Source organism: Aquila chrysaetos, chromosome 3 (genome assembly GCF_900496995.4).
Source record: "Aquila chrysaetos chrysaetos chromosome 3, bAquChr1.4, whole genome shotgun sequence".
Taxonomy (NCBI): domain Eukaryota; kingdom Metazoa; phylum Chordata; class Aves; order Accipitriformes; family Accipitridae; genus Aquila; species Aquila chrysaetos.
In genome coordinates this window covers 2036294-2060335 of record NC_044006.1, presented here as the reverse complement: position 1 = coordinate 2060335, position 24042 = coordinate 2036294, and the positions used below count along the sequence as shown (strand labels likewise).

Sequence of the window (24042 nt, the reverse complement as noted above, 5' to 3'; positions counted from 1 at the left end):
CGCCGAGGAGCCCGTCCCAAGACAGCAGCTCCTTTTCCTAAGGAGGAAAAAGCCTTTACGAGATCCCAGCGAGGAGCCGTGGCCCGATGCCGCCAGAGCCCTGGATCTTCTCCCGTTAACCCCAGCATCTCCCACGGCATGGCCACGGCTTGGAGCCACGCTCATCCGCACCCCATTGGCTCCTCCACTTTAAAAGCGGTGTGTTTTACCCCCAAAAAGCAGGCGTGAAGCTGCAGAGGAGGTGAAGAGAGAGCTGGGGGCTGCTCTGCAGCCCCTCAAACACCATAATAACCCCGTCTTCCCACTCTGCCAGTCCCGAGGGGCTGTGGCACAGCCTCTGTGCCCCTTCCCATCCCGGGGCTGGCTGCGTTCCTGTGCTTTTCCCTGGCTTGGGAGGCAGGTGTGTGCGTGTGCCTATGTGCAGGTGTGTGCGTGTGCCTATGTGCATGTGTGTCTATGTGCATGTGTGTGCAACACCGGCCCCGCCACAGAAAGCAGCTCCACCCGGCACAGCTTCGCCCTTCTCACCCAGATTGGCTTATATATAGTAAAAATAAACCCAGCGATACTTGCACCTCACCTGCCCCAAAGCCTCCGACGTGCAGCCCCGGGGATGTGGACACCAACCCCAGCATCACCCAGAACCACCCTAAGGCACCCCAGCCCCCCCCCACCATATCCCTGCCTGGGGGGGCCGGTTTCTGCCCAGCTGCCGGCCGAGCCGAGCCCGTGTCTTTTCCTCGGCTCGCTCCTGCCCAGGGATCACCTGCAGTTCAGTTGATTTATGAACGGAGAATTTTTCAAGCTCCGTTTCCTTTTCATTGTTGTTTCAGTTGCTGCGCTCGCTTCCGCCTGCCTTTGAATAACTCCTGCCACGCTGCGAGCGGTGAGAAAGGCAGCGAGTAAACACTCACACTCGGCCTGGGAGCTGGGGGGCAAGAGCCTTCTCCCCTCCCCAAAACCAGGGGAACACGGAGCTGCCCACCGGCCGGTCCCACCTGCAGCGGGAGGATGCTGGGCTCAGAGCGAGCAAAGCCCGAAAGCGGATCCCTCTTTTCCCACGGCTGCGGGTTTGGGATGGGGGAGCAGCATCCCGGCCCCCCCCCAACCCCCCCGGTACGGCCCCTGGGAAGTGGCAGTCCCGTGGGGATGCTGCTCTCCCACGCTGCGGCTGTGGGGGAGGCATCGCGGTGGGTGGTTTTACTGGAGGGACCCTAAAAAGTGGCTCTGGAAGGGAGGTTCATCTCCCCATGGAGGGCAGGGTCCCCCCACCCAGGGCTTTGCTCCACCACGGGCTGGGCTGAGCAGTGGTACCCGGCTCCGTCCCTGTTCCCATGCCAGGGTGATGCCCAGGTGGACTGGGGAGCTCCTCCAGCTGGTCTCACCCACCGCATCGCAGAGAGGATGCTCTGGAGGGAGCTTGGGTCGATTTACAGCAAAACCCTTCAAGACAAAAAAAAAAAAAAAAAAAAAGAAGGAAAGGAAAGAAACCCCATCCGCAATCTCAGCTCAGCCCAGGACCCACATCCCCACCGCTGCCACCTGCCAACCCCACTGCCACCCCATTGCCCCCCTCCCTCCCAGCCCCATCCCGGACCACCGAGGAAACCCCACCCCGGCGCAGACCCCCCCCCAACCAAGCCCTGAAGGTGGGCAGCTGCCCGTCCCTGCCTGCACCCATTGTCCTGCCCTTCCTCCCCGCGCCCCACAGCCCCCCGCCACCGCCCCGGGGCCGAGGGGGGGGGGGAAAACAGGAAACTCTCCCCAGCACGCTGCTGCGGAAATGAGACAAGCGGGCTGGAGCGGCGGCGAGGACGGCGGGAGGAAGCGGACGGGATATTTGGAACCGACGGCGAATTCTTGGGCTTATCTCTGCGCCGCAGAGGCCCAGGAGTCCTTACAAAACAGCGCCCAGCTGGAGCGAGGCCCGCGGCCGGGGACGCGTCCTCGTCCCCGTGCCGCCGGCCCTGGTACCCAGCTCGGCGGTGGGATGCTGGTGGCAGGGAGGGGACACTGGCCCCGGTGTGGTGGGTGGCACCTGCGTCCCATCGGTGGTCGCAGAAGGGACCTGACGCCTTGCTGCGGGGTGGGGATGGGGATGGGGATGGGCAGCCCCCCAGGCTGAGTGGTCGCCAGGTTGCACATCCCATCCTTCAGCAGGGATTTGGGGACCAGGGCACCCCCTCAGCATCCCAAAAGCCTGGGCAAAAATCCCGTTGGTTTATAAGCCCCCAGGACATAAGCCCCGTTGCCCATGGGGAACCGTTCCCCATCCTGCCCACAGTTTGCCCCAAATCCTGCCCATAGTCTGCACTGGGACACCTCGAGCACGTCACCTCCCCTTCTGCTCCCGCAGGTGGGATGCAGGATGCTGGTCCCCTGCCCACCCCGCAGCCCCACAGTCCTCACCGCCTGCCCGCAAAGGGTTACCGCCAGCCCGCCTTGCTCCGATTTCGCCCTTCCAGCTGCTGCTTGCCTTTTTGTTGGGTTTTAATTATTTTTCGGAACAATGCCGTGTTACTTTATATGCGGCGCGTTGGGCCTGGCTGGGGAATAGAAAGCGGGTCCGGGCTGGGAGCGCCCGACCCAAAGGCAAAGGTTTCTGCAGCACTTCCTAAAAGCTGCTTGCTGCAGGCAGGAGAGCGGGAGCCGGGATGGTGGCATCATCCCGAGGGAGCTGGGGCTGTCGCCAGCACCCAGGGATCCATAGTTGGGCTTTGGTGGGGTCAGCCCCTCGTTTGTTAATTGGTTGTGAAAATTAGGCAGGAGCCCTGCAGCGGGCAGCGGAGGCAGCCGGGGCACCCTGGGGTCAGCGCCGGGAGCGACTCGAGATGGGGAATCGCCTTCGCGGCGTGTCCCCGCGACCCCCCCGGGGACCCCCCCGGCCGAGGGCACCCGGCGTGGTGGCAGCAAGGAAGCACCTCTGGAGCCGGAGAACGCTGGCGGTGCCGGCGATGCCCGTGGCCGGGACCCGCCGGGGAGGGTTACTGCGGCCAGCGGAGCCGAATTTGGTGGCTGGGGGGGGGGCCAGGGTGTGACGGGTCACCCTGGCAGAGGCTGAGACTCCTCCTCTGCGGGGAGGAGGACAAAGGATGGAAGCGGCTGCCCCGTTGCAACACATCCCCGGCGAGCACAATGGAAATGCCATCCTCCGTCTTGTGAAACAGGAACCTCATATGATCTCGCTGAAGGCTGGGGACGCTCTTGTAGGTCTGAGCGTGACGCTCCCCGGGCTCCTTTCTCCACCCGCGGGGAACGGGGACGGTGGGGACTCCCCCGGTACATCCCTGCCCCGGTGAGGACCGAGCTGCCACCGCCGTCCCCCCTCCCCGTGCCACACTGGACCCGCTGGCAGGAGGAAGGCGATGCCTCGCAACCCACCCCGGGGGCCAAAATACCCCCGGGTCCTCCCCCTGCCCCACCGAAACGCCGTCCCACGGGGGCACACGCAGCCGCAGCCCCGCCGAGCATCCCCCTCCTGCCCCACTGCAGGACTCCTAAACAAACTTTGTTCTCTCTTTATGTTCTTGACCCCCGGATTTAATTAGACCCCCCGTTTCCTGCCTATATGAAAAATCACTTCCCCGAGCAGGTGGCTGCGATACCGCCGGGGCTGTTGTTGTTTTCTTCGGGGCGGGGGGAAGGTGGTAAATGGGGGGAAGAGTTTGTTGTTTATTTTTATATTTACAAAGCGCAGCTTTTTCCTGGTGCCGGGCATCGGAAGAGCGGCAGGATGTGACCTTCATCCATCTCCTCCTCGCTCGCACAATACGGGCCGCGAGCACCGCGGGCCGTCGCCGGCATTGTCCCCCCACGGCGGCCGACGGGCACCTCCTGCGCCGCCCCGTCGGCACCTGGCGCCCGCCGGCACCCGGCACCGCCGCCGCTGGCCCCCAGCTGGGCCCCGCTGCTCCGCACATGTACAGGGGGAAAAAAAAAAAAAGAAATTTAAAAAAAAAAAAAATTAAAAAAAAAAAAGAGAGGGAGGAAAAAAAAAAAAAAAGAATAGCAAGGTTGCCGGTTTCCTTTCTGGAAAACAAGCGGGAGCGCCGAGCGGGGAGGCAGCGTGGGAAGGAGGGAGGGGGGTCCCGTCGAATTCCCTGGGAGCCTCCCCTTCTCGGGGGGGGGATGGCCAGGGCATGCAGCCCCCTTATTTGCCCTGTGCGTGGGGCAAACGAGCCCTTTTCCCCCGTGTGTGGGGCAAACACACCTTCGGCCCCGGCCGGCTGCAGCCCTGGCCGCGGCGGGGGCAGCAGGCGAGGAGGGGGTGCAGACCACATCTGGTTCCCCCCCCCCCCAAGGTCCTGGGGAGCACCCAGCAGGCAAGAGCCCACCCAAAGCCCAGTAGGGACTCGCAGAGCGGGTGCTGTTCCCCGTCCCCATCCCCTTGTGGCTCTTCCAGCTCGCCGGAGCATCCCGGTCCCCACGGGAGGCTGCAGCGGCACGGAGCCGGCGCCGGCGGCCGGCCGGAGCAGCTGTTTGCCGGCTTCGGCTGCCGGGAGAGCTGCGGTGGGCTGCTCGGCAGAGCTGGCCTCGGCGTGGAGCTGGCACTGCCCGGCCTCCCTGCACCCAGCGTGGGACGGATGAAGACGTAATGAAGGGAAATCTGCTTTCTTTCATTCTTCTGAAGAAGCACCGCGCTATAGAGGGGCTGCGCTGCCGCTTGATCCGGGGAGAGACACGCTCCAACCCCGACTCCGTCCGTTTTTGTGAATTAGCGTCCGCAGGGATGAAGCTGCAGGGACGAACTTCTGACGTGACCCCCCCCAAAACCAACACCGGTGTTGGCGTGCTATGTGCTGGTGGCATCACTGCCCCAAATAAAGAGGCATTTGCAGCGGTATTTTACAGGGACAAAGGGTCTGTCACGCAAAAGCATCTTCCCCAGCTGGTCCATCTGCACAGCTGAGCTCCGCTCCGGAGCAGCCCGAGACCCCGGGGCCAGCCCAGCGCAGGGGGCTCGAGCAGGGGTTGGCATAACCGATGCAAGCCCCCGGTACTCTCCGGCACTGCGGCGTGCCACGGCCCCGCTGCGTCCCCAGAGCCCAGCACTGCAAGCTGGCACGGGGCTGGCGTGTCCCAAGCACCCTGCTCAAAGCCCGGCCCTGCGGGAAAAAAACACAGTTGCCTCCAGAGCAGAAAGCGGTGCCAGCGCGGGCACGGCGCGCGGCACGGCACGGCACAGCGTGGCACGGCACGGCACAGCACCAGGGCTAGCCTCGTCCTTGCAGAAATGCCACCCAGAGAGGCCAGCACCTCGGCGTCACTTCTGTCTCAAGCCAGCTAAGCATCTGAAAGCAGAGCAGGGCAGTTTACTAATTTATTCTTTAATTCACCAGCATCCCCCCATCTCCCGAGCCGATCGGGGCCCCATCCTGCTCAGGAGCACGCGCGGGAGCAGGTGCGGCCCAGCCGGGGTACAGCACCCATCGCCCCAGCGCAGACACCCCTCCAGCACCCGCAGGACCCCCACCCCATGGGCCCCCCACTCAAGGACCCCCACCCGTGGGTCCGGCGGGCCGTGGGTGCCCACCTGGGCGCCGAGGGGCCGGGCGGCACGCTCGCGGCCGCGCTGCTCGGCACAGTTGGTTATCGTTACATTTGGCATCGGTCGCTTCCATTGGGCTCAATAGGGGAGGGAGAGAGAAAAAGGAAAACTCAGCTCAGGGCGATTTAATAAGTTCAGCGTTACGAGCTGGGGAAAAGCTGTGGAACACACAAGTGGTAACGCAGGATTAATCTTTCCTTTAGTCTTGGGAATTATGTTTTCATTAATCCTAATTTTTCCAGATGTTTCACTCCTTATACCATGCTCTTCAAAGCCTCTGTGGCTGCAAATTCTAATGAAGCCATGAGAACATTTTAAAGAGAAAGATTCAAAGCTTAAATTGCTTCCTTTTTTTTTTTTTTTCTTCTTCTTTTTCTTGGGGTTGTTTTTTTTTTTTTTTTTTCCCCTCCTTCTTTTCCCCCCGGTTGGGCTGTCGGGGAGTGCATGCGTGTGCGGTCCCAGCGCCTCCACATGTTGTGTTACACAATGTGCTAACAAGATGGAGAAGGCCACTTGGACCGCGTGATGCCGGTGTGACGTCTGTTCGGCTTTTGTCCCCCACCCCCGGTAGGACCCGGCTGAGAGGGGCTGGAGGGGGGGGGGACTGCCCCCCCACCCGCCGCCTGACAGCCGGCACTGGGGCTCCCGGGGTCAGAGCTGGACCGGGGCTTTTAAAACGCCGGCGGTGCTCGCTCCCGGCTCGCTTAGACACCAGGCGGGTGTTTATGTAGGACCTACAGAGGGGCTGAGGCGGGAGCCAGGCGTAGCTCCGTGGGTAGCCCGGCTTGCCAGCAGGATCTTTAGGGAACGGGGAATTTTGGGGTGCTCCGGGCTCAACAGAGCGGCTGGAAGGGGCGGCGGGGAGAAGAGGGATGCCGAGGCCGGGGGGTGCCGTCGGCAGTCCCTCCCCACCGCGGGGATGAAGCCGGAGCTCCCGCTCCCTCCTGCCCGGCAGCGGGTCCCCAGCACCCGTCCCCGGGGCGCCAGCGCATTGCCACGGGGTGGGGGCACCCAGCCACCCCCGTGCCACCCCGGCATTCCCAAACCTCGCACCCCTTCGGGCTTCTCCAGCCAACCCCAGCCCGGCACGGCCGCAGGATCCGGCCGCCGCCGCCCGGCTGGGCTGAGCATCCCCTCCTCGCCGGGAGCCCTCGTCTGACGCAGGAGGTCAGACAAGACGATCGGAACAATCCTCCCGGTCTCCAGCACCCGGGATTCAGATCCATGTACTTATATGGCCTGCAAAACGCGGTGGGAGCATGACCAACGTCTGGAAATCCAGATATGACTAGATCCCTTCATTAGTAATTTCTTGTACATGACTTTCTAGACCATAGGGATTTGTTAAATTTGCAGGAGTGTTTTCTCACAGTGCCATGGACTGGCTGTTGCCAGCATATATTGGCTCGGATCTGTCAGATCCTGTTGCCTTATATGACCCTCGGTTAATTCAGCTTTTCTTTGTATCCAGCCCTCAGCGGGGAACTCCTCTAGCAGTCTCAGCGTGGATCATGCTAAAATGGTTCCCCAGTCCTCCTGCCATAAAACAACTGCCCACACAGTGAAAGGGGGACGTGGGGGGTGGAATTCAATGCTCCCCTCCCCGCCGCCCCGGCCCTCGCCAGATGCTTCCTCCATCCCCGCTCCTTCGGTGCCGAAAGAAAATTCTCCGTGCCTGGAAAATGTTACCGGAGGGACCGGACCTTTCTCCCCGCAACCGGGTCCTCTCCACGAGGACCGTGGCATCCCGCCGGCACACCCTGCACCCCGGGGTTAATTATTCGCTGCCCTCGGGGGTGCTCCGGGGCCGGGGGGACTTTCACCTTCCCAGCGACCTCTTGAAACTTCGACCTGCTTTTATGGGTGCCATAAAGGTTATTTTTTAATCTGCGCCCAGGAGGGGTTTCCCCCCCTCTCTGCAGCGGGGTCTTTGGTCCGGGGAGCGCTTGGGCATCGTTGCTCTTTGCACCTCGTCTGGTTTGGGAAGCAAGGAGGCTAAATGGGACGGCCTTTTTCCCAAGGGAAGGGGATGGTGGTACCCAACGGCTCGGCAAAGGGTCGTGGTGGTGGTTGGTCCCGGTCTCCACGCGTACCCATGTGCCAGCGTGGCTCATGGAGGGATGCGAGGGGCTGCGGGTCGCGGCAGAGCCCCTCCGTTGGCTTCTGCCTCTCCGGGAGCCCAGATAAGCATCCCAAATCCCCAAATGCTGCCAGAGCAAGATTTCCAGGTGGAAAAAGAGCACGTGTTGAAGGACATCCCACTGAGCCTGCAACTCGCTATCGCCTGCCGACCGAGATAAGGAGTCCTGGAACACCGCCGTCCCCGAGCACCGAGCCCGGCAGCCCGGCCCTGCGCTGCCGCTTCCCCGCTTGCCCCCGCACAGACTCTGCTGACCCAGCAAGTCGGGTCCAGCGAGGGCACCCCGACTTCCCGCGCCTCCGCCCCTTGCCAGAAGTGACGGCCGGATCCAGGAGGGCTTTTACATCCCAAACCTCCCAACGTGATGCTTGTCCTCTCCAGCAGATCTGGCAGCGCTGGGATGCTCCAGGAGGACGCGTCTCCTCCAGCATCTTCCTCCTCCTCCTCGCAGGAGGCACTGTGCCGTAACCTTGAAATCTTCGAAGCGCTCTACTTTTAAAAAGACCTGTTTAAAAGCTTTTTCTTTTAACATTTTCTTTAACCTCACCTTAAAAAAGACCCAAACCAAAATGGGAGGGGAGGGCTGAGCTGCTGTGGGACAGCAGGAGGGGAGCGAGCGTGCAGCACCAAGCGCGCAGCAGCGAGCACCCCTGCGTCAGGCACACCAAGGGGAGCCCTTACCCTTGCTCGCATGCAGCTCCCTTGCTCAGCCGGGGCCAAAATGCTTTCCCCAGCTCTTTAAGAGCAGCCCAGCACCTCCATTTCAGGAGCGCTACCTGCTCCAAGCATCACCCTGGGGTTTTATCTCACCTGCCATCAACCAAAGAGGTTTTACTGTGCCAGGCTGTCCCCTTGAAAATCCCTTTGGAGGGCTGACGTGGCATGCGGAGGGTTACGGGTGAGGGGTTGGGGGCTGAAATCACCTTTCTTTGCCTTTTTTATACCAGCAAGGAGTGGGGGAGGCTTCCCCTGAGTCCCCTTGTCCCTCGTCCCCGCTGCCCCGATGGAGGTGGGAGCCGGCACCAGCCGCGGGAGGTGGGTCGGGCTGTGCCCCCGGTGCGGGCACGGGCAGGAGCAATGGGAACGTCCTGCCCGCTCATCCCATCCCATCCCCAGCCACCCTGGGGACACCAGAGAAAGCCGTACGGCACCGTGGGGACCCCAGCCCCACATTTCCTCGGGCGAGGGATCCCTGCGGGAGCATCCGCTGCCGTTAGCATCACCAGTGGGGTGGCAGGGACATGTTATGGGTGGACAAAGCATCCCGGGTCCCATCCCGCAAACCCCCGCAGCTCTCACCAGCCCTCCGCCGCTGTTGGCCGCGGCTTGGGCACAACGCAACTCCTCCTCAACCCCCAAAGGCGCTGCCTTCAAAGCACCTCCTCCTCATATACGTTGCCCCCATTTCCAGCATCTTTGGGTTGAAAAATGGCCGGGGAGGGTTTGGCAGAGGAGCCTCGCGCAGATTATTCAACAATTGTTTCCCATTTTGCGCCCTCGCCTGCCTCATCCTCCAGTAACAATGACGAAGAGCGGCGCGGAGCCAGCGCCCGCGGCAGGGGTGTTGAGATCAGGGACAGCACAAAAATATCTTCTCTCTGGAACAAATATTTACCAACCCTTCTGCCTTTTGTTCTTGTGGTTCTCATATATTTTTTTTTTAATTTTTTTTTTTCCAGACATTCACTGGCAAAATGTCACACTAAGCAGCAACCCAGAAACTTCGGGGTAGCTGCTTGGCTGCTCTGGGCTTTGTTTTTCTCGCGCGCTAATTGTTAATGAATTTCCAGCCATTCAAGCCAATGCAAACCTGTGAGAAAATGATCTTTTCGGCCCCGATTTTGGAGCTTTATGGCGCTTCGCAAAATCCAGGCAATTGCCGAGCAAAACGTGCATCATCCCGCAGCGTGGGGTGGTGATGGTGCCGGAGCCGTCCCTGGGTGGGATGTGGCCAGAGCCAGAGCGGGAGCTGCTGGGGTCTAAGCACCCAGCATCGCTCCGGGGGTTTCAGTGGCATGGTCCCCGTTCCCGGGTAGGGATGGGTTAAATGGGGGTGTGTGCCGTGGTACCCTCACCCCTGGCTGGCTCCTCACAGATCGTCCTTCTCCCCTCTTTGCCCCACAGCAGGTTTTTCTTGTTTCCCTTCAAAATCATAACCTCCCTCACGTCCACTTTTTATGGCGGCCAAACAAGACCACGTGGGTAATTTATGGGCGTTGTGTTTAAAGAAGGGAGGGGGGGAAAAACACCTCTTCTGGCACATAAACTTATATCTTCGGTTAAAAATTAACCGTGGCAATAAAACCCCCGATGCAGGAGCGAGAGGAGCTCACCCCGCGAGTGCTGCCGGGCTGTCGCCCCGTGTCCAGCCATCCCACCGGTCACCGTCCCCTCCTGTCCACCCTGGGATGGCCGTGCCACCCCCCCCCCCGCCCCCGCCGCCTCCTGCCCCTCTCCCTGGGGCTCTTCCAGGGTGCCCTGCTCCTCTTCTTCACCTTCTTCATCACCTACGATGAGCCCTCGGCGCAGGCAGAAGATGCCAACTTGGTGGCCAACCAGCTCTCCGGCATCTTCCCCCTCTTCCAGGACATCCAGGTGATGCTGGTGGTGGGGCTGGGGCTCCTGCTGACGTTCCTGCCCCGCTACGGGCTCAGCGTCCTCACCCACAACTTTCTCCTGCTCAACTTCTCCACGCAATGGGCGCTGGTGCTGCAAGGCTCGCTCCGTCGCTTCCACCACGGCCGGGTCCACCTGGACCTTCGCAACCTCCTCACCGCCGAGTTCGCCGCCGTGACGGTGCTCATCTCCGTGGGGGCCGTCCTGGGGAGGACGAGCCCCTGCCAGCTCCTCGTCGTGGCCACCTGCGAAGTCCCCATCTACCTCGCCAGCGAGTGGGCCATCGTCACCTGTCTGGGCGTCCTGGACGTGGGGGGCACCATCACCATCCACGTCTTCTCCTGCTATTTCGGCCTCGGCGTGTCCAAAGCTCTATTCGGGGCGGCACGTCGGCCGGTGCACCCCAAGGAGACCGCGACGCCCCACTCCGACCTCCTGTCGCTGGTGGGGACGCTCATCCTCTGGGTTTTCTGGCCCAGCTTCGTGGCTGTCCTCTGCCAACCGGGAGATGCCCAGCGCCGTGCCATCCTGAACACCTTCCTGGCCATGAGCGCCAGCGCCGTGACCACCGTGGTGGCCTCCAGCCTGCTGGAGAGGGACAGCAAGCTCAGCCCCGGCCACCTACAGAACGGCAGCCTGGCCGGTGGAGTGGCCATCGGCGCGGTGGCTGACATGGCCGTGCCGCCGGTGGCCGCTCTTGCCCTGGGCAGCCTCTCGGCCGTGGCGTGCGTCCTCGGCTTCAAGTTCCTCACCCCGCTCCTGGCAAGGAAGCTCGCGCTCCAGGACCGGTGCGGCATCCACAACCTCCACGGCTTGCCCGGCATCCTCGGCGGCGCAGCCAGCGCCGTGGCCATCCTGGTGGCATCCGAGGACACCGCCGGGTCCCGTTTCTCCCAAGTGTCCCCCGTCGCGGGCGATACCGATGAGGGGGCGTGGAGATGGTGGGGGGACCGCGGGGCGGGCGGGCGGGCGCTGTGCCAGGCGGTGGGGCTAGCGGTGGCCGTCGGTGGCTCGCTGCTCGCCGGGCTGCTCACCGGTGCTGTGCTTCGGCTGCCCTGCCTGGCCCGGCCGCCCGAGCGGCTCTGCTTTGACGACTCGCTGTATTTTAAGATCCAGGATGAGGCCGAGAGCCCGGGGCCAGGCGGCACCGCCGAGGAAGGAGCCTTGGCTCTGAAGGAACGGGTTTAGGCACTGGTGTGTGCGCAGCCACGGCGAGAGCCGGGGGACCGGCTCAGGGGTCGTACCTTTCTGTCCCCATCACCCGTGGGAAGCAGCAGGCAGAAACGCTGCCTGTACCCGCTCCCTGCCCCGCACCCGGCTCCGGCTGCCGGGGATGCTGGCAGGGCCGGGGCAGCACCGTGACACCCGTCCATCCTCCGTCCTCCCACCCTGTGGCCGCGAACCCCCTCCTCTGCCCCAGCCGCTCCCGGGATCCCTCCATCCCCGGCAGCAACTGGAGAAACGATCCGCTCAGGGTGTCTCCCCCGGGATGGCTAATAACCCCCGGCTAACCTGGACAGCCCCGCCACAAAGAACCGGCACCGGTGCTGGCTGCTTCGCTCTCGGTGGGCGGCATCACCGGCGGTGCTCGCCCCGGCCCTCGGCTCCAGCTCCCACTCAGGACTCCCCTGCCCACGACGGGCAGCACCCGGAGAAGGCTGCCGGCTCGCTGCTGGCTCCAGCCGCGGCTCTGGCCACGGCACCGGGCTGGGGACCCAGCACCCACTGCCTGGAGGGTGGAAATGCAGCGGCAGGGTGAGATGAGCTGAGCTGGCCCCAAGCGAGGGATTTAACAGGGATTTGATAACCTGCGCTGGGCAATCCACTCTCCAGGATAGTTTGCAAAAGGAGGTGCCAGCTTTTTTTTACCACCGGTGCAGCAAGCGGCGATGAGGATGCAGCTAGAGCACGGCGAAGAGTCTCGGAGAGAGCCAGGAGGTACCCGCACCCCACAAAACCCTCATCCCACCCCGAAGCTGGGGCCGGGAAAGCTGCACCAGCATCCCAGGCTGCCGGGGGGGGGGGGGGGGCCAAGGAAAAGCAGCGGCCCCATCCCATCCCGCCGCGGGCAGCGAGCAGCTTCCACCCCATGGAGGACAAAGCCTGCGGTCCATCGCTGGCATGCGGCAAGCTGCAAGCACGGGGCCGCATCCTGCCCGGAGAGCGAGGGCTGTGATTCACATTCCCCCCCCCCCGCCATGAGTCACCGCTGCCCCTGCGCCGCCACGGATCCCGCTGCTGCGGAGACAATGTCGGTGATGCTCGCGGGCTCCCGAGGGGGTCGAGGCAACCAAATCCCCCCCCGCTCCCGCCCCAGAGCCGGCCGCAGGAGCGGGGGGACTCTCAGCGCGGTTGGGGGTCCCCAACCCTGAGCCGGTGGGAGTGGGGCTGGATCCCCTCCGCCCCAGGCAGAGCTGACACCAAGAGGGAGCGAGGCTGGGGAATTCGCCCTCCAATAATCACAAACAGGCTCGGGGGCCCGGGTGTGTTTGGTTAATTGTTAGAATAAAATATTGCCGAGCTCTGACAAAGGAATCCTGCCCCGCAGACCGGCGCGGCCGAACAATGGGCCCCGGCGCAGGATGCCGTGGGTCGAGCAGCGGGGCCGGGGGCCACGGTGGCGGGAGGCAGAGCTCCGTCTCCCCCCCAAGCCCCAGTGTGTCCCCCCCCCAGGTTCTCGGCCGCTCGGCGTGGACGTGCCCCGTGCCGGTGTCGGGAGGCGTCGTGCGCCCGCTCGCCGGCACGGAGCGGGAGCGGGGTCCGGCCGGGCCCCTCGCCGCTGCGTGGCTCCCGCTGGGCGTCGAGAGCCGCCGGAGCCAGCGTCCGCCCGGGGAGCCGCGATACCATCGGGACCCGGATCGGCAGCATCCAGCCTCGGTGCGAGCTGGCGCTCCCGCTGAGCCCGGCATCCCCGTCCCGCTGGCTTTTTTCCCCGTGCCAAGTCCTGCCAGCTCCAACGCCCGGCTCCGGCTCCGGCTCCAGCGGCAGGGAGGAGGGTACACGGGGCCGGTGGTCCCGGGGAGCTGCAGCCACCGCCTCGGGAAGAGAGGAATCACGTGCGCACACCCAAAATCACACGCACGCACCCACGCACACACATAATCATCACCTGCACGCACCCGTACACAGACATACATGCGTGGACGGACGTATACACGCGTGCACACACGTGCACGCTCGCATCCACGTGCGGCCCCGAGCCTGCAAACCTCTTGCTGGCAGAGGCGGCGGTGGAGCAGGGCAGAGCTGATTTCCAGCATCACCCAGCTCTTCCCAGCGAGGATGCAGCCTCCCGCCGAGCAGCCCGCGGCACCCGGCGGGGGAGCGGGCGATGGGGGTGCGGGGAGGGAGAGCCCCCGAAGCCGGACCCGGGCACACCCTGCCTCTCGGCTGATATATCCTGGCACGGGCACCCCGGCACGCCGTGGCACAATCTGCTCAGCAGATGCCTCCAAAACCGGCAACGGGCCCAGGAAATTATGGGGGGGGGGGGGGGTGGTCAGCACTTTCCCGCTGCCCGGAGGGGCTCAGGCACCCGGTATCCCACGGCTGGGGGTGCCGGGAGCCACCTGGGCCGTGGCATGGCTCCGTGCAGCCCCACTCCTGGCCATCCTCACCCCCCCGGGATCTGCTGTCCTCCAGCTGGAGCTGGGCAGCGATGCCGCTGGGTGTGCCGCCCCGCGCCCGGCTCTCCCCGCTTCTCCAAACCAGCCGCTCTCCAAAGGATGGAGCAGTAAAATATTCAGCAGAGCCCCTAGCGTTTATCACACCGTAAATCTGGGCTTTCAACAGCTTTACGATGCTGCAGGGAGATGGGAGAGAGAACAAAACGCTGCTCTGCTTCGTCAGACACAGCCTGCGTGTGCCAGTGCCCCCAGCGCTGGGGCTGCCAGGGGACGGGCCCCCAGCCCCGCTTGCGAGGGGGGTGAGGACCGAAGCAGGGGGTACGGGTGGGTGAGGGCCCCCCCAGACACCGGCCAGGGGGGCTGCTGGTACCCCGGGACGGTGACGGCTCTGCTCCAGTCCAGGGGCAGCTGCATTTCGTTGGGACGGCGATGGTGCAAAGGGGTGAAACGCGCCTCCGGCATCGGCTCTGCGGAAATAGGGCAGCCACCGTCCCCTGGGCACGGTCCCCGGGCACGCCGGGGGTCTGCCTGCAGCCGGGTTGGGACGCAGCACGCCGGCCCTGGTAAAGGAGCACCCGTCTCCATCCCCGTCCTCATCCCCACCGCCGACCCCCAGCTCCCGGCGGGCCCCTGCCGCGATTGCAAAACAAGCCGGCGAAGGGAGGAAACCATGATTGCGCTGTTTGCACAGCGCTCGGATGCATCTGGCAAGGAGATCAGCCGGCGGCACACGGCACGGCGGCCGAGGGCACGGCGAGCGAGCCCCCCGCGCACACGCACCCCGCGCACCCCCTCGTGCTCTAACACACGCGTGTGCAGCCGCGTCCTGCCCCGTAGCGTGCCCGAGCGAGCGTACCGCATCCCCGAGCGAGCGTACCGCATCCCCGCCAACCGCCCGGCCCGCGGTCCGGGCAAAGCGTGCTCGGACCGCGGGCGAAGTCGGGGCTGGCGGGACGCCGACCGGCTGCCAAGCGGCTGGCACGGTACGGGGAGGGGGGGGCCACGGCGGCAGCGGCTGCTGGAGCCACATCAGAGCGGCCCCCCCGGAGCAGCCGGGAGCGTGCGGTGCTGCCCTCGAAGGAAATGCGCTCACTCCCATGTGCTGCACACTTGGGTTCGCCTCGCTGCTATTTTTATTTGACTTTTCAGGGCCCGTTTCCTTTTTCCGGCTGTTTTTGCTGTGATTCCACCGTCGCTTCGACCTCGCTTTTCCCCTCCCTCCCTTTTGCCTCTTCCTTCACTCTTTCCTTCCTTTCCATGCACTCATTCCTGCCGCTGCACCGGGTTCCCTCTCCCCCCTCGCCGCAGCCGGTACTCACGGCAAGCTCACGGCGAGCTCGCTCACGGCAAGCGTGCCAATGCCTGTAAACCCCCACAAACGCCGGCACGAGCCTCCCACTGCCACCCAGATGCCAAACTGGCAGCACTGGGCACAACCTCCCCTATTCCCTGTCTGCAGAAGCAGCCGGGGCGAGATGCCGGGGGGGGGGTGCGCAGGCAGCACACGGTGATTTCCCGGCTCGGCAGCAGCTGCCCTCCCCTGTTGCTGCTCTGTTTTATCTGGGAAGGTGCTGAGGGGTTGGTGGAAGGGGGTGGACTTTGCTCCAGCCTTGATGCAGAAAAAGGCAGTGAGTCACCATGTCCCAAGCCACCGTCCCGCTCACGCCGGTGCACGAGCCACCGGGTCCCGTCTATGGGATGTAAAGCATCAATAGGGCTATTCTGGGATGCTGGCAGGATGCAGGGGGGGCTGTGTCGGGGATGAGTGGGGGGAATAAGAAAGAAAACCTGAATCTAAACTGGCGGCCATGGAGGCAACAGAAAGGGCAGGAGGAAAAGAAGGCAGTGCTTGCTCCCGAGGAGGAGGATGGAGCTGGGAGGAAGGAGCCGGCCAGGGAGGAGCGCGGCACCGGTGGCAGCAGGGTGCAGCTCTGGGAGGTCTGCGGCATCGAGATGTGCCGAACCACGGCTCCCTGGATGGGCCCGCCTGCCCCATACCATGAAGACAGTGTCTCCCGGGGCCCACCGGCCCTGGAGGGACCCCACAAGAGCAGCATCCCCAGCCTGCCCCCCCCCCCCCGCCTTGTTCTCACCCTCCCCAAACCAAGGTCCCTGTCATGCCCCATCAAATCAAGGGGCCCATCCTGCACCCTGCTAAATCCCAGGAGCCCTGGTGTGCCTGGAGGGGGTCTCTCCTATCCACCCCAGCAATGCAGCCCCCCCCGCAAGCTCCTTCCAGCCCATGTCCCAGAGGCAGGGGGTGGGCAAGGACCCCCGAGCATCTCCTGCCCTCCCCTCCCTGCATCCCCCCACCCCAGCCGGCTGCTTGAACCCACGGAGAAACCCCCAGGGAATTGTGCCCCCCCCCCATCCCCTCCAAGGAGCACGGGTGAGGGACCCGCTTGCCATCAGCACCCATTCCCCCCCCCCCAAGCTGTAACCCCCCTGGGACCAGGGAGGGTGGCAGAGACCCCAGTGGGGATGGGGCCGGGGGATGCTGGTGTGGCCGTGGTCCAGGCGGCCGCGTGGCCCGAGCCACGGGGACACACGTCCGTGGGCAGCCGTCCGGCTCCGCTCAGCGCGCACAGCCCACTGCTGCCATCTCGTGTCCTCGACAGACGTCCCCACCGCCACACAGCCGGGGCTGGCCCCACTCACGGCTGTGACAGTGTCCGCCCGGCCGGAGAGGGGCTGGGGAAACTGAGGCAGGGGCACAACGCGAGCCCTCCCTCCCCAGCCGCCGCTCCGGCTCTGCCCACAGCAGAACGGTCTCCCAGAAAAGCAGCTTCTGCAGCAGAGCCCTGTCCTCCACCGCCTGTGCACCAGTATAAGCGTGCAGGATGGGGCCCCGCGGGCCAGGGATGCAGGATACCACAGTGCCCACCGCCGCTGCACGCTCCTTCCCGGGTTTGCACGGCCCCTGCACCACGCCAGCCCCGTGCACAGCGCAAGAGCCCCTGGGTCACCAGATAAAGCACCCAAAGGGCTTCCAGGGAAGGAGAGGTTTTATTTCTGGCTTCCCAGAGACTTTTTGCCACCCAACGGGGGAGCGGGGACCCCGGCCAGGGCACTGGCAGAGCACGGTGATGAGGGAGGATGCTCCTCATCTCACCGAAGCCCGCATCCCTCTGGGCTCGGCTCACCGGGGGGTGCCGGGGCACCCACAGTGCCAAGAAGCCGGGTCCCTCCGAGGTGCCTCCATCCCAGAGACCGTGCCTTGGCCTCGAGCCCCCTCAGCTGCCTGGGGTTTTGCTGTTTATCCGCGAGCACCGGTGCTCCCCAGGCTTCCCTGGGTGCCCAGTGATGCACCCTGGCTTCCCCGTCTGCTGTGAGTGCCCAGCCACTTTGCATGTCCCAGCAGTGTAACAGGGACACTTGTCCCGCTCCGCAGCCCGGCCACCCTCAGAGCCTTGCAGATGCGCAGTGGTCCCGCTTCCAGCAGAGCCCTCCAAGCCATGGCCCCACGCGTCCTCTTTTTGCCCCGAAAAGCAACCGTTGTCCCCAAGAAAGCAGCAGGTGATGCAGGGCCAGGAGCATCACAGAAATCCAACGCCTCACCTCCTTTTTTTGGCACTTCCCCTTCTTCTCCCCCACGTTTCTGATGTTCCAGCTTCCTGCCGCAGCCGTCCCACAGCAAACCAACCTGCCAGCCCCCACCACGCGCGATGGGGCCGGTCCCTGGCTACCGCTTGAGACAGGAGGACAAATTCAGCTTTGGCACCCGCCGGTAGCAACTCCGCAGCCTTCAGGATTGAATTTGCCCCAGATTTCCAAACAAGAAGCCGGCAGCCACGGTGCCGGAGCAGCGCGTCCCTCCGGCACCGTGGCGAAGGTGTCCCTACGAGTCCCGGGGGGCACGGTGGGATGCGTGCAGGGCGTAGAGCTTCTCCCAGCAGGTCACCAGCCTCTCTGCCTTCCTCCCAATCTCCCGCAGCTGCTTTCTCCTGCGGCCGGGTCCCCTGCGCCGGGGCTGTGCCGGGATGCGCGGCAGGTTCTGCAGTCGGCGCGCCGGGGGAGCAGAAATACCCCCCCACCACCACGCAGGCGTTAGTCACGGGGACAAAAGCCACCGCTCCAGCACCGAGGATGCGCCTGGGACATCACGCCCCACGTACGTGGGTTTTGCATGGGCAAAGCTGCAGGCTGGGGTGGCCGAACCACCCGTGGCCGCGGCGGGGACGTGCTTTCGGGTCCCCAGGGTTCCCCAAAGCTGGCCGTCCCTCCCCGAGCTGGCAGCATGCACCCCACAGCACATCCACGGACAGGGCAGACAGTCAGGTCGGCTCTGCAGGTGACTTTCCAGACCAGCAGCATCTCCATCGCGCACCAGCAAGCCCCAGGCAGGGTTAGCCCCAGCTGATTTCCCCGGGATGGCGAGGAGGACAACCCCAGCACCGCGCCAGAGCCGGGCAGGGCCGGGGAGCCGGCGCTTCGCTGCCCTGGGGTTTCCCCGCTAGTTAATGAGTTGCTGGCGGCTGCTGTAGGGGATCCTCCTGGCCGGGGTTTCCCCGGCAGAGCCCTGGGGATGCCGGGGGAGCCCAGAGCAGCCCTTTGGGGAGAAATATCAGTTCTTGCCTACAAGCACCTGGGAGTGAGAACAGGACTGGGTAAGCCCACCCACCGGGTGAGCATCCCACCTGGATGGGGCTCTGTGTTCCCATCAACCATGGCATCATGGCACAGGTGGGCAAATCCACTTGGGAACTGGTGGTAAAAACCCCCTAGCTCGTCCCATGCTGCCACAGCCAGGCTTCCCTCCCCGGCCAGTTTAAAGCTCACCAGGCTGTGGCATCAGCATCCCCCAGCCACAATCCCAGCACAGACCTTCACCCCCCAGGATGCTGCAGGCAGGGCAGCCCACATGCAGGGGAACTGGGAGCCACTGGGGTGACTGGGAAGGGGCAGGTCTCCCACCTTGCTGATTTTCCTGCAGTTCTCCCTGAGCACGAAGTCAGTGTTTCTGGCCACCTTCCACACCACCAGCTCCTCGGGGCCGCGCAGGGTGCCGGCCGCCACCTCCCGCAGGGACATGCTGATGTTGTAGATGGAGAGCAGGATCTTCTGGTCCTGGAGAGGAGAAAAGCATGCGGTCCCGGGGCAGGGAGAGGGGCTCGACGGCTCCCTGGGGGCTCAGCCCACACGACATCCCAGCCCTGGGTCCGTTGGTGCTCACCTTATCCGAACGACAAGCCGGCCCAGCCCTTGGGCTCCTCTCCGCCGACCTGCTCAGGTTTTTCTGGAGAAATAAAGCAAGGGGAAGATCAGGCACTCCAAAGCATCCACACCTCCCAAGTGGGGCAGGAACGCCCCATTTAAACACAGCGCTCTCCCCACAAACACCAGCAAAGCGGCCAACCCCATACTAAGAGTTTCAGGCTCATCCCTCCCCACCCACATTCTGCAGCGGGGCCACATCCAGCTCAGCAGCATCCCCCAGAGTGGGGATCCGGGGCCCCGGGCAGATCCCGCCACCCGCTCACCAGGTTCTGGATCTCGTGGAAGATGACAGCACGGTACTGCCGGAGGATTTTGGCGATGCTGCACCTCTTGCCTCTGCTCAGCACGGCGACGAGCAGAAGGAGCAGAACAGCGCAGGAGAGTGCCCGGGGGAGAATCTGTGCAGCGAAGGGCTCAGTGTCAGCCGGGGGGGGGGGCAAGCCAGAGATGAAGGGATGCTCCGGGCTCTGCCTTCACAGCCCCTGGCCACAAGCCTCCATCAGACTTGTCCCCGGCTTTGTCTGTCCCCAAGCTCTCTGCCCCAAGAGGGTCCCCAGTAGCTCCCCAGCTTGTGGCATTTCAAGGCCAGACCCTCAACCAGCAAAAATCAAGAAGAGCAGAAAGGGATGTGCTCTGCTCTTTGGAGAGGAGCTGGAGGCAGGGAGTTGCCTGGTTCCCCACCAGCAAACCTCCACGCTTTGACACAAACAGCTTCAAGGCACCCTCGGAAGGATGCTCTCCGCACCTCTGCAAACCCCCGCAGCAAGGATGCAGTTTTGCAGCGTTTTTCCAGCTCCCACGCAGCCCCTGCTCATCCCAGGCTCGGGTGCCCTCGCACAAGAGCCAGACAGAAGCAGCACAAGCGCCTGGTCTCACCAGCGCGTCCCGGCTGCCTCCGAGTTTCCCAGCTCCGAGCCTTCCTGGCAGCCCCGAGCCGGCCCCGGCAGAGCGGGGAAACCCAAGTGCTGACATCTGAGCTGGCGGGGGAGCACAAGGAGGGGATGGCCGGACCCTCCGAGGGATGAGTCCCCGGGGCTTTGAAAAAAAGCCAACGCAACCTCAGGTGACCGGGACTGGGGATATTTGAGCAGTCCCACAGCAGCAGGGCGAGGATGGGAAGCCCCATACATGCACAGCATCTGCCAGGAAAGGAGCCTGACAGCTCTCCACGTCTCCGCATCGCTGAGCGATGGCACGGTGCTGGGGCCCCATCCTGGCACCGGGGCATTTCTATCATCTCCCGTTTGCAGGAAAAGCCCCCCCAAAATCCCCCCCAGCACACACACATGCCCCCCCCCCCCCCGCCCTGGATGTCAGGTCTGGGCAGGCAGAAAGCAGCTCAGCTCCTTCCAAAGATGCAACCCCTGTGCTGCGGCCATAGTATGAGCAAGGAGGAAGGGGCAGGCAGCTCTGCCTGCTGCCAGCATCTGCCTGCCCCGAGCCCCAGCTCGCATCTCAGCAGGTTCACTGCTATCCCAGCCACGTCTGGCTCTCGGGCTTGGCCTTTTGCTCAGAGAAGCCAGAAGGAAGAAGTTCCCTTGCTGAAGTCCAAACTCAGGCAGATGATATTCATCCTGCCCTTCGGTGGGAACCTGGAGGGTTTGTTTGTAAAACCTGCATCTGCTCCGTGCTCCCCGCTCGATGACGGGCTGGTCCCGGCTCCAAAAGGACGAGGAAGCCTTTCCCCACCCTCCCGCAGCTCAGCAGAAGCGATGGGGGCTTAATACGAGGCGAAACCCAACACGCTGCAAGTCTGGGAACCCACGGACACAGGCGTCACCTTGGAGCCGAAGCGCGTGCGAGGAGATGAGCAAATCCACACACAACCAGTACAAATCCCACTGGGCTCTTCAGCTTCCTTAATCGCTGCATGCCTTCCAGTTGAGCCATGCTGGGCTCCATCCCGGGGCCGGGAAGGGCAGGGAAGAGCTTCCCTGTGCTGCTAGCTTTGTTCTCTGCAAACCCACAGAGAGATCTCGCCCCAGAGGTGATTCAGCAGAGAGCCGAGGGTATAATCCTCAGGGACACCAAAGGAGAGGGCTGCTTCCATGAGGACACCCTGTCCAAAGTCTAAGGGTTGCTCTCAGGAAGCCTCCTCCGCCGGGAAGACAAGGCCATGCAATTTTACCATTAAACTGGGAATGACTTCCCTGAAGTGGCTTATTAAACAACTGGGACCAAATTCCAGGAGAAAGCACACCATTTACAGCATTTCCAGGCAGCCGAGCCTGGCACTGGCCTCTCAGTCCTTAGCGCAGGAGGAAACACAGCCTGCAGTTAAAAAAGCTCAGCGAGCAGCCAGGACAGGAGCTCGGAGGGTGCAGTAGGTGCTTCCCACCACCCCCACAGAGAGTGGGGAAGCAGCGGGGACAAGAGAGGGATGCGGGGGAGAGACGAAGCCAGCAAACCCCGGTCCTGGCTATTGCTTCGCACCCTTCAGGATGGAGGAAGCTAAGTTCAGGGGCTGATTTAGGGTTATTCCGTCTCCCCTAGCTCCCATCCCCGCAGCAGCAAGCTACAGGCAGGCAGGGCAGCTCCGGGGTCAGGCACGTCCTAGGGGAGGGCCGGCGGGGAAGGAGCAGCCAGCGTGGGTGCAGGACGGTCACAGCCTGCTGCGCCTGGCAGGGGAAGCTAATCTCTTCCTCGGCTCTAATCCTCCAGCAAATACGAGGAGATAAGGGAAATCACCATTATTGATAGAGCAGCTCCTGGTGGCATTCGTGCTAGCCCCAGCCACCCAGGCAGCGAGGGGCAATGCCGGCCGCCTGCCCGGGACCCCCACTGGGGTCCCCAGGTCTTTCCAGCCAGAGTGACCCTGTCCCCAGCACCCTCCTACCCAAAGGGACCCTGCCACCACCCGGACCCCCAGCACTTGCCGTAGCCCCAGGCAGGGACGGAGGCTCCGTTCTACCCCTCGGGACCAGCCAGGTCCAAGCCCCATCCCGGCCACAGCAACCTGGTCCCTCTGGACCAACCCTCCCAGTCGGACCAGAGCCCTTTCCCCACAGACACCCAGTTCCATCCCACCGCGACCCTCCCAGCCGGATCCAAGCCCCATCCTGACCCAGCCCAGCCCCGTTCCCACTGGTCTAGGCCCTTTCCCTGCCGGACCAGCCCCATCCCGACCAGTCCGAGCCCCTTTCCCAGCTGGAACAGCCCCTTACCAGCCGGACCGTCCCCTCTCCTCATCGATCCAAACCCCCATCCCAGGAGAACCAGCCACGTCCCGAAGGGGTCCCGGCTGCTGCAAATCCCACCCCGACCGAGCTGCCCCCCCCCCCCATCCCGGCTGTACGGGGGGGCTCCGCTCCAGCACGGCGGGGTCCCGGGGATTGGGGAAGGGGCAGCGGTCCCCGACGGACTCACCATGGAGCCCCGCGGGAGCTGGGGGACCGCCGGTCGCGGACCCTGCGGTGGCTCCCGGGGAGCCGAGCCCGGTCCGGTCCGGTCCGGTCCCTGCGCCGCGTCCCGCTCCGCCGGGGCTCGTGGTTTGAACTTGGCTCCACGGTGGGAGGGGACGGGCCCGGCCGCCGCGGGGAGGGGGGGGAACGGGGAAGAGGAGGGGGGGGGGGAACGGGACCCGGCGGTTACACCCGCCGCCGGCCCAGCCCCGGCGCCCCCGGGCATCGCCTCCCGGTCCCGTCCCCGTGTCCGTCCCCCCCGCCCCGGGGGGGCTGCAGGGACGGGTCCTGCTCGGTCGCGGCTGGAGGGTCAGGGTGGGGAGAGGCTGCCTGGAGCCCACGCTCCCACCCACCCGCGGATCCAAAGCGATGCAGGTCCCTACGTGCCGGTGCGGGGCAGGAGGAGGGAGAGAGGGGCTGGGGGCTGTTATTTTGGGTTGCGAAGGTGCGAGCACCCCGAGTTTTGGTTTCTGTTAGTGGTTGCGGTGATCGTTACCACCCTGGGTTCACACTCGGCTGCTGGTTAGCACTTCAACCGCACGCCACGTACAGCGACTGTCCAAGAGCGAGACCCCTGAAATACCCCCACATGCGTGGTGTCCCCCCGCTTTCAGCCCAAGCCCACCCTCATGTTTCCCCTCTGAGTTTTGAACAGGCACATCAACATCAGCAATACCAGCCCCGGCACAGAAAACTGCCCTGACTCAAATTTCAATTGCTTTCATCCAGGATGCAATGAAAAAAACAAGAAATGAACCGACAGCACCAAGGCTCCACTGAGGAGCGGAGCACACGTGTTTTAGTAAGAGATAAAACAAACGGTTGAATAATCCAGCTCTTCTCAGCTTGGCCAGAATGTTCCTCCATGCAAAGTGGGACCCACAGCATACACAACCACATACCGCTGAAGACAGGACCCATATAACTTGTTTATTGAGCTCTATATATAGCTAAAATTCATAGGTGCCATAATCCATTTAAAAACCAGAGACATCTACAAACATTAAAAGGCTCTAAGATTGATGATCCCTTTTATCTAAAAAAAATAATAATATAAATAATCCTAAACCCAAGGAATGTAACACCCCTGGGCCAGGGGAAGGGGAAGCTGCGGATATGCAGAGCAGGTGGCAAAAGGAGCTTGGTGCTGCGAGGACACGGCACAGCATCCAGCGTGGGTGCCCTTGCCCAGGTCTTCCAGCACATCTCGGTGCGCAGCACTGGGAAACAATCTCCTCTCTCACCACCCACAACGAGCAACTCTCCTCCAGCAAGTTCTTCCTGGGCGTTTTCTCAATCCCAGGGCTCTTGGGTAGCCTTTCCCAACAAATCCTTAAGGGATGTGGTGCTGCCACCTGAGCAAGGGGCAGGGGAAGCACATGGGCCCTGACCAGTGGGCACACACACAGTATCTGGCTCGAAGGAGATGCTGCAAACACTTGGTACAAGTCAGGAGTCTATCAAGCGAGAAAAGCCGTGCCACTGCGCTTCCAA

General features: G+C 63.6%; 2 protein-coding genes across 2 annotated transcripts; one reads left to right on the top strand and one right to left on the bottom strand.

The window, feature by feature from the left end:
- Window positions 1–9998: 9998 nt before the first annotated feature.
- LOC115338803 (ammonium transporter Rh type A-like) lies at window positions 9999–11492 on the top strand. Its single transcript, XM_041122123.1, has one exon. The coding sequence runs from the start codon at window positions 9999–10001 to the stop codon at window positions 11490–11492; it is 1494 nt and encodes a 497-aa protein (XP_040978057.1).
- A 5352-nt stretch (window positions 11493–16844) lies between these two features.
- On the bottom strand, window positions 16845–22088 carry C3H20orf204 (chromosome 3 C20orf204 homolog). Its single transcript, XM_041122121.1, has 5 exons — window positions 21984–22088; window positions 19411–19545; window positions 19104–19166; window positions 18845–18997; window positions 16845–17924 (listed from the first exon to the last, which is right to left on the bottom strand). The coding sequence occupies exons 1-5, from the start codon at window positions 22086–22088 to the stop codon at window positions 17769–17771; spliced, it is 612 nt and encodes a 203-aa protein (XP_040978055.1). The 3' UTR covers window positions 16845–17768.
- Between the last annotated feature and the right edge of the window lie 1954 nt (window positions 22089–24042).

Bases quoted from the DNA above. Each gene is read 5' to 3' on its own strand.
- C3H20orf204 (XM_041122121.1), bottom strand. From the start codon at position 22,088: ATGGGGCTTGGACCTGGCTGGTCCCGAGGGGTAGAACGGAGCCTCCGT. The intron at 18,998-19,103 runs GTGAGCACCAAC...TCTCCTCTCCAG, and splicing joins CGGCTTGTCGTTCGGATAAG to GACCAGAAGATCCTGCTCTC. The intron at 17,925-18,844 runs GTGGGAGACCTG...CGCCGACTGCAG, and splicing joins ACTGCAGGAAAATCAGCAAG to AACCTGCCGCGCATCCCGGC.
- LOC115338803 (XM_041122123.1), top strand. From the start codon at position 9,999: ATGCAGGAGCGAGAGGAGCTCACCCCGCGAGTGCTGCCGGGCTGTCGC.